At 41.2% G+C, this 10,014-nt stretch overlaps 1 protein-coding gene across 1 annotated transcript in view; it reads left to right on the top strand.

Moving 5' to 3' along the window:
- The window catches only part of ext1b (exostosin glycosyltransferase 1b), a 127,181-nt gene extending 120,404 nt beyond the window's left edge, over window positions 1–6,777 (top strand). The window contains exons 10-12 of the mRNA XM_079259124.1: window positions 440–600; window positions 1,357–1,528; window positions 3,087–6,777. Of these exons, the coding sequence (XP_079115250.1) occupies window positions 440–600; window positions 1,357–1,528; window positions 3,087–3,272 (519 nt within the window). The 3' untranslated portion in view covers window positions 3,273–6,777. The remainder of the gene's footprint in view (window positions 1–439; window positions 601–1,356; window positions 1,529–3,086) is intronic.
- The last annotated feature ends 3,237 nt before the right edge of the window (window positions 6,778–10,014 follow it).

Here is a 10,014-nt window from a genome sequence, read left to right on the forward strand (position 1 = left end):
GGTGTGAAAGTCATTCCTTCATATTTATATACAGAAGGTCAACAACAGATATTTCCTTTTTCCATTTTGGAGATTGCTTGAACAGTTTTATACAGAAATAGCTGATAAAAAGCATGACAAGAGCAGAGTGGGGTTTTTTCCAGCGCTTGCTGAGTATAGCGCAGCGTTTTAATTCATTGTAGAGCAAAGGGAACCGTCTGAGGAGCCGTCAAAGCCTTTTTTTAAAAAATGTTTTTGTTTAATTGTTTGATTGAGCGCTTTGATCGTCGCCTCAGAAGTCGACTGCTTGGACGAACCGCCTCCTGTTTGAGGTTCTGCTTCTTGTATTTAAAGCGTGTTGAAGTATGCACCTTGTTAGCGCTCCCTGTAGTATACATGCTTCACATTGTTTATGATGAAGATATAATAATCTGTCTATAATCTGTTTGTGTTCATCCAGGTGGACTTTGCGTTCACCGTCTGGCAGAGTTTTCCTGAGCGAATCGTGGGTTACCCGGCCCGCAGCCACTTCTGGGACAGCAACAAGGAGCGCTGGGGTTACACATCCAAATGGACCAACGATTACTCCATGGTCCTGACAGGCGCCGCCATCTTCCACAGGTACGGCTTCATCCCCACACCTTATGTCGTCTTCCTCCTCTGGTCGACGTGAGGCAGCTCTGCTCAGTGGTTCGCTCACACACTCCTTACCTCCGCTCTGATGCTCTACAGAGATCACACTTTCTGCTCTCCAGTGTTCGCTTGTCTTCCTTTTGATAAGAGTACTTTGATGCAGTGATCTGTAGATCATAAAGTAGACATGATTTTCAATGAAGCACGGCCTCAGGACACCAGTGTTTTGACACGGATTGCGTTTTATCAAAAAAATGTCAATTTGTGTGCCACACAGGCTGCCGTAGTTGCTACATTAAGTTAAACTAAAGCCCTGTCAGCTTTAATACGGCGTCACTCTGCTCTGATGAGAACAGTCCATTAAACAGAAGTCAGCCAATCATCACAGCCCAACGCTTAATCACTTTCAATAAGTCGCTCATTCAATCCCTTCAAGAACTTGAAGTCATCATCGTGGTACCTGGAATAAGTGATAGTGTAGTCGTTTCTGTGGCAAACGTGCAAATCCTCTCCAAGTCTGCTCAGTTTGACTTTTTATGTCTTTTGCTGCTTTAAATTTACATATGTTTGTTACACACCCATCTGCTGCCAGTACAAACGCTGTGTGCGTGTGTGTACATATATTACCTGATGTGCTGTTTTGCATCCCTGCAGTTAAAGTATTTTAAAGTCTGACAGTGAGCCGGGATGATGAAGTTAAACGTTAGGCTGCTGTCACACAAATCTCTACTCCTGACTTTCTAGGTACTATCACTATCTGTACACCAACTACTTACCCACAAGCCTAAAGAACATGGTGGACCAGCTGGCCAACTGTGAGGACATCCTGATGAACTTCCTGGTCTCTGCTGTCACCAAGCTGCCTCCCATTAAAGTCACACAGAAGAAACAGTACAAAGAAACCATGATGGGACAGGTAAGAGGGGCCATCCACCACAGCTGGGTGGAATGAAACCTTTCTAACGTGTTTTTATTGTATTTAGATGACTGAGATTAACTATTCTTTCAACAAGTGCAACAGTCAGTCAGAAAACTGGTTTCCAAACCTCTTCACAGGAAGTGGTGTAGAAATATGAGGTTATTATGTTATATTCTCTGAACTTGTCCTCCCTTTTATGAACTCTGACTCAGTTAGGATTGGTTTTTTTCACCCATCACAAGTTTTTTTTTTTTCTAGTCGGGGAAAACTCGGGGAAATTTATGAAATTTTTTGCTTGGGCCCATGAGTAAACGGGACAAGTCCCATAGAGCACAGGGACAAGAGTTCACAAAGGTTGTGTCAGTTCTGCAGTTTTCCAACCTCCCAATACAGAATATGATGCAGCTGATGACTTATTGAGAAATGTGATTGGCTTGAAGAATGCAAGGATGGATTTTAACTTATATGGCTCTCCAGATAATATAAAGCAGTGGTTCCCCATCGTTTCTGATTATGTAACATGTTTATTCCAGCTGATTCAAAAGTGGGTTTAAGCAATTCAGCCCATAGTTTTAACCTTTATTTAATGACTTGAAGTCCACGATGTAACAAAATCAAGTCAGTGACAAAAGAAATATTCATTTTCCAAACCGCTTAGTCCAATTAAGGGTCGCGGGAAGCTGGAGCCTATCCCAGCAATCATTGGACGAGAGGCAGGGTACACCCTGGGCAGTTCGGTCCATCGGACAAAAAATATTCAATACAAAACTTTTTTTACTAGTATCTAAAGACTTCATAAAAATTGCAAAAATGTTATGTTTTTATTCTTAGAATTTTTACCAAGGTGTCTCTAAAGGGACAAACAACTGTGTGCGTGCGTGCGTGCGTGCGTGCGTGCGTGCGAAGTGAAAACTTTAAAACTGCAGTACCAGCTTTGTTTCTGAGATGCCACAGCACCGTTTGGAATAAGTTACGCCTTAAAAAGACAACAAAGGTTACCTGTCATGCAGTCATCGATCCACTTGCAGATGAAAACACATTTGTCTGAGATATTTTGGCCACTGACCTCCACCGTCCAATCACAACAATGTTTGGCATTTGTGTGCACATCTTTTCTATTTGATGTCTGCCCACTGTACCTTTAAGTTATCTTAATGATATAGTTTATTAGTTTATTAATCCTTGACTCATACATTTTTCTCATCTTGAAATGTCTTTTTTCCTTAACAGGGTAACTGAAACCAAAATGAAAATACATGAATACATTTTTTTTTACAAAACAGTTTGCTAATGGACATTATTCCTCCAGTAAATCTACATTCTGTTTTGTAGAGAAGGTGCCCTTTTACTTTCAGGGATTAAGGAGTACTGATGACCTGGTCATTAAAAAGACTTGAATAAATGAGGCTAAATAGTTTATATTCCTTGACATGTAAAAGAAAAGTGTCTTCTTATCCTCTGTAAAAATGGACACTAGGCTAACGGGAGGAGTTGATCTGTTCTTTGGTTTCATCCTCTTCTCCTTTTTTTTTTTTTTTTGGTTTTATTCCCACAGTCTTCGAGAGCGTCTCGCTGGGCCGATCCAGACCATTTCGCCCAACGGCAGACCTGCATGAACAAGTTCGCCAGCTGGTTTGGCACCATGCCACTTGTCCATTCCCAGATGAGACTGGACCCTGTTCTCTTTAAGGACCAGGTCTCCATCCTCCGCAAGAAATACAGGGACATCGAGAGGCTCTGACAGGACCGCCGCCCCCTTGGGGGTGACCCCACGCAGGGGGAGGCACGTGAGAAAGACTCTGTGGAGAGCAGGAGGAGTAGTCTGACTACAGTGGGCTTGACAGGGAGAGACGCTGCTCTGTCTTCCACTCAGCACATTGCCAATGACCACAGCGCCGCTGCTGCTGCCGGGACTTGATGCAGGAGGGGATGGGAAGAAAAAAAAAGAAAAAAAACCAGCAGATGGCATTTGAATATGAACTAAAAGAAAAACAATGCAAATCTAAACAAACTGATGGACAAGCCAAACAGTACTGTATGTTTCACAAATGTGCAAACACACAGCACACACTACTGACAACGACAACTATTGGATAGAATATTTTTTGTACACCATGAACAAAGAAATCTCTGGCTCTTTCTGCACATGTGCAGCATGGTAGAAGAGGGAAGGTGTTTGTGATTGCAAAATAGCAGCTCAACCTACTGCAAACCGTTCTGGTCGTCCCTAGCAAACCCCTCTCCCTGTCAGCATCAGGACATAATACTGGACTCCCTATAAAACTCCTGCTTTATAGCTTCACATCCTTTCGTTTTCAAGGTATAGAAAGGTAAACAGCTGTATCCACAGCTGTTCGTACAGGTCCTTTCTTTTTTTTAAAGATTATAGTCATTATTTCCTGATGGTTTCAGCTATCGACACATATTCCTAAGCCTGAAGTCTAACAACATCCAGCCTTCCCCATCCTTGGCTCATTCCGTTTTGTTGATATGACTTTTCTAACAATCTGCTTCCCTGTTATCACTGAGATAAGTTAGAAAAACATCTCATGTTCCATTTTCCCCACACTTGCCACAGCAGTTGTACTTTTCTCATTTTTTCCCCCCACTTACTTTCATCATCTTTTATTTTCCTCTTCAAGCCCGCTGTACTTTGGCTAGTCTGCATTTGTGTGTGCGTGCGTTTGTGTGCACGGAGCCTTGAAAAGTTGGCTCATCCAACCATAAGCTTGAGCGGAGTACATTTTCCGTCCGTTGAAATGAGTGAAATGAACATTTCTGGGTGAAATGGAGCAGAACGTTGCTTTCTAACCCAAACTCGTTTTCCCGCTCCCCTCCCCTTCACCACCCCCCCTCTTTCTCCTGCCCTGTCCTTACAGGGAGAAATGGACTCAAATTTCAGACCGTCGCTGGTCTTTAGTGACCAGCATCATGTCGGAGGAGTGCTTGTAGAGAGATTTTTAACGCTGAGCGCATCGGTGCCATTCTGACATCAGGTTCTGCCTTTGAAAGTGTTTCTTGCACATCACGTTGCCTACATCAGTTTGAGATGCCTCGATGCTCGTTGTGTTGAAATATTCTCGTTAGTCCATTGTCGTGCTCTTTCTTTCTTTCTTTTTGCACCCTTTCCCTTGACATATCAGAGGTCCTCAGAGCCATTAAAATGACAAAAGGTTTTCTCCTCCATTTGTCAGACAGCGACACATTCAGGCTTCAATTAAGTAAGCCTATTTCATTTAGAGAGCTGTTTTATTCCCAGGAGACATGCTGTTGATGAAACACCGCACATGATGGGCTACTGTGTTGTGAAAACAGTGACCCAGAAACATGACCTGCTGCTTAATGCTAGCCCTGGGAGGATAGTTTCACCCCCTTTTTGACCACAACACATCTGACCGATACTCTTCACCTTCAATGATCTCACTGCTTTTAGATAACCAGATGAAAATGTATTGAGAAGCTGTCTTTATTTTTAATTGATAGAATCAGAAATCCCATGTAGTCTGCAGACACATGAATGAAAGCAACACGCCTTTCCAGTGGCCTTTCTATCAGGCAGGCATTCAGCAGTAATGTCTCAGCCATAACTCTTCATTGTCTTCATCAATGTTGCACATTCAGATTTACATTCAAGTTTTTGTTTTGTTTGAATTAAAATGTATCAAAGCCTTCACTTAGTGAAGGTGGCAAGTAAAGCTTCTCTGTCTCAGCATATCAAACCCAGCAGGACTAACATGTTTTCTTCCCTCATTTTATTGTTAATTTTCATGTTTGGAGTGTGATTTGTTGGCCAGGAGAAACTTATCATCCGTGTCATGTCGAGTCACATAAAAAAAAAGCATTTGACCGGCTTGAGAACGGCGATTCTGGGAACAACTTATTCATCATTTCGTCTGCATCTGGTCCCGATTTCAACTTCAAAAGGACCACATTGTTTGAATCCATATCAAGCCTTTTATGTCTGAATGTTTGAATTACTGTTGTTCATCATCATAAGAGAAACCCTGTCCCGCCCGCCCCTCCAGCTTTGCAGATAATTCTCACAAAAGACACCAACTATCCCTGCACTGTACATAGATATTTATTTTCTATAAAAAAGGAAAGATGTATGCTGTGAGATGACATGATGAGAATATTAAGACTGATCCTGCATCGCTGAGGGGAGTGTGTGGTATTTATTCAGTTTATTTTCTACACGCTGTGCACATCAGTCCATGCAGATGCCAATATACTGCTCATATTGTCTCACTCTGCATCGGTTTTCTCAGGAAAGCATCCATCACACTCTGGTATTTTTTATTCTCTAATAACTCCCAGAAAGCGATTTAACATTTTCAGCATCATCGCAGTACTTTTAACTTCTGAAGAGATTGTATACACCAGTGATCTAGAATTGGATTGGGCCACAGCATCTTGGCTCTCCACAGGAGTGAAATTATAAAGTCCCAATAAAGACTACACCAACTGGCACTTGGAAAATAATAAGCAGCTGGGTCCCCCGTACCAGATGGAAACATTTTCAGTTAGTGCAACATCCTCCACTTGTTCATTACAATAATGGGACCGAGGCTGTGACACAGTTGTGCTTAAATTGCCTTTTTCACAGCTTAGCAAGAGAAAGCATCCCATCTTTCAGTCGCTGTGGTTATTTTAATTCAAGATCTCAGCCTGAGTGCGATGCATGGAAGTTAAGCTCCTGGGAAAACCGTTGCATCTGCTGAAACGCCTCCGTCATTTCATTTCATCAGGGGAACATTATGCAAGTCATTATGTTGAACTGGAAGAAAGTTTACCCAAAATGTGCCAGGCAGTTAGCGTTTATAGTGGCAGCAGCGTGTGCGCTGGAAACTAGTCTGTTCTTGATTTGTGCCTTTTTAAAAAACAATGGAGTTCTTGACGCTGAGCGCCGTCGGTCCTGCACTGGTTTCCAGTAGACCGGAGGCAACAGCAATGCGTGCAAGGACAGAACATCCCTAACTTCATACACTGGATGAGTCACAGCTTTCATTCTCTTATGATGCCACATTTTCATCTTATGTTTGGACATGGTTGCTATGGTGACAACGCATGACCCACTTCCTGTTTTCTGATTATTTATCAGCGACTGGCCGTGTGACTCAGCTGGTGGTAGTTACATCTGTTGATCTGTAAGGATTCGGTTAAGCCCAGCTGTCCTGATGCCTTCTCCTCCCTCCTACCTTGTAATTAAGAAAAGACTTTTATAGAGGCCACAAATGAAATAGATAAATGCCAATTTTGTAAGAATGATTTATAAAAAAAATAAAATAAACTCATATTTGATTATAATTGTCTTTTTCTTTTAGATTGGTTGCTTTAAAAAACTAATTAGTCATTAACAGCAACACTGACTCGCCATAATGAAGTCATTTCAATATTAACAGTGAGTTGGGATAAGTTACTGAATAAACTTTTCATATAGTAAGAATGAAAAAGTTGCTGAAACCCTTTTCTGGTACCAATACATACATCTTCTCATATACAAGCGCATTCATTAATCTTCCTCTCTGGTCAAGCAACAGACTGGATCGGTCCCTGGAAAACTTCACTTTGCTCTGATTCATTTCTAAGCAGGTAAATATTTTTTGACTGCTTTAAACTGCTACACAGTTTTCATAATGTGGAGCGAGTAACCACCTTAACAAGCAAAGTTTAGGGAGGAGTTTGTTTCCAGTAATATCACAGTAAGTTCTGATCCACTATGCTTGTCCGTTAGTACAGATGGTGGTGTCACGCTCATCACGCTGTAACAGATTACATTACTGGGCAATAACACTTAAAGGGTTGCGGGGTTTGTACTGGATACTTTTAAAAACTCATATTTTTTTAAAAGCCCACCCACTCGCCACAAACATCTCTCCTTCAGTATACCAAATCTAACATATACACACTTCTTGGCTGAAATATACCACACCTGAACCAAGCAAACCACTACAACACTCCCACTGGAGGATGCGGCGAAGTTCATCCTAACTAAAGCAGTGAGAAATTTTTCATTAAACAACTTTGTTGTTTTAATTCTCCTATTGCCTGATGCAAGCTGCTGTCCAGTGTGGCACATATATGCAAGCACACTGAGGGGAAATACACATAATAAACATATTTGCTGCTGTCACTAAGATGCCTTTCATCTGTTTCTAAATAATATTGAAGTCCAAAGAAAACTGTAAAATACATGTATTTATGCACAAATAATACTGAATTTGTAGTCCAAAGACAAACAGCATTACTAATTACTAATAAGAAGGTTAAAAGCAACTCTAGAAACTGGTTTCTTTATCTTTCTGGGGTAGAGAATGGATCAGAATCTATTTGCTGTGGAACTTTTGCAACTTGCATTGTGAGTATTCACCATTCACAGCTCTCAGGAGGTAAAGCTGTCACAAGTACGTTACACTGAATTACAGCATCAGAATTCCACCTACAACCTTTTCAGGGTTTACACCTGATAGTCGTGTCATGGGGGTCTAAACACATCTACAGAGATACCAAAAACAGACATGCATCTGGTGTTTAAAACATACTACCAATCTCTTTCCATTGTCAGAGTAGTTATAAAATAACCTCTTAGTTCTGTTCCTTCCACTGCAACGTAACCCGACATTCCACGCAAGTCGGATTTTTATCCTGAAATACCCCATATTGCCCCTTTGATCACTAAATAACTATCTACATACATGTATTATACATCATTTTAATAGAAAAACAGGCAATTAAAATGCACACTGAGGTGTCCTAAGAGCCTATATGGACCCTCGTAACTTCAAAACTTGCTCTATTTTTGTCTTTTTTTTTTTTTTTAACATTTATTTAATGAACATGGTAAAGTCAAAACGACAAGTCGAGAATGGCGTAACCTGAGGACCGCCTGTACTGTGTAACCTTTGAACAAACGTGACAGTTTATTGTAAGTAATGGATGATTTCTGGGGTCAATATACAGAGCCTGATGCATGTTGGCGCTATGAGGGAGCTGCCCGTTTCAGAAACCCGACACTGTGCAGGAGTGGATCCGTCTCTCATGGGATCATGTGACCTGGAGCGCTTTGCTTTACGCCTCTCCCTCCATAAACACAGTGGACTCTGCTTTGTGCCACTTTTTCCTCCTCTACGAACAAAAGTTTGTCATGGCTGAACAAAGTCAGAAGGTGAAAACGGTGCCTGAGGAGGCCAGCAAGAGAAAGCGGAAAAAGGATCACTCCTGTGGAGACACGAGTCGACCTTGGCAAAGAATTTGCTTGTTGGGAGTTTGATAAAAGAACAGTGTGGATGAAAAAACCCAACTCTCTATTTGTTTCAGTGTTATTAGACTGATAAGTTAGCTCTGATGTGCAAACAAACCAAAACGTGATGAACTTTTTCACATCTTTCCACCAGCGTTTATTCTAAACAATGGCAGTAAGTGCCTGCTGAGCTCCAGAACTTTGCAGTATACGTCTGTGTTTTTACTTAGCTGTTTAGTAAAAGCTGAATCTAATTGGCTACACACCAAACCTGACCCAACTTCCTAAACATTTTGCACAAGTTGGAATAGTTTGCAGTCAATAGATGCATTTCCTATACAATCATTTCTAAGCTATAAGCCTGGAAATCACTTTTTTTTTTTTTTTTTTTTTGGTATTTTACACATTTCCATCCCTGTAGCTTAAACAACAATGCGGCTGATGTATGGATGTTTATTGCTACCCTCAATATGCAAAACAAAGAAATTCATACAATGCAGCGCTCAAGCTAAAGCTGATCAATATTTCTGTTGAAGAAAATAGAGCCGTTACATGCCAGGGGAAGCTGCGCCTTACATTCAGATGCACTCGGAAATTATGTTAAATCATGTAAATATCAAAGAAGTAACAAAGCGATTAGCAACTGGCCTGGTTTAGTTAGATGGTTTTAATGAGCTATTCACAAGGAAGGAGTACTACTGTAATTTCCCATAAGCTAAGAGCTAATGCTGACGTTTTCATAACATTAAGTTATTGAAATTAGTTTGTTGGGGGTCATGGATAGAGACTGTTTAATGTTGCAACAATGTAGTTTTGCCTGTCTGAGGTAACCGGTTTAGCGCCCCTGGTGGCCAAAAGTTACACAGTATCCTTTTAAAGGAACATTAAACGCGGACATTAAGTGTGTTTTATGGTGTCTGATGAATTTTTCTTTAACATTGACCCTGCTAAGACTCTTCTGTGAGCTGACACAAGGAATGATGTGTGTTTTTGCCGTTGTGTGCACATTGCAGACATCACAGCACAGCCCTGCACATTTTTATTCATTTCATCATTTGTGACAGAGTATGCATGGACAAGTAGTCAGGCCCTGACCTCTGGCTCAGCTGAATGAGAACACACTCCATTTGTACAGTAATAATAGTCCCTCAATGCTGCGTTGCCCTCTGGGATATAATAACCACCCCTGTGCTCGACCACTGAGGAGGGGTTTATTAGTCACTACCCAGAACATTGATTTCTT

The sequence above is a fragment of the Telmatherina bonti genome (assembly GCF_933228915.1).
Source record: "Telmatherina bonti genome assembly, chromosome: 19".
Taxonomy (NCBI): domain Eukaryota; kingdom Metazoa; phylum Chordata; class Actinopteri; order Atheriniformes; family Telmatherinidae; genus Telmatherina; species Telmatherina bonti.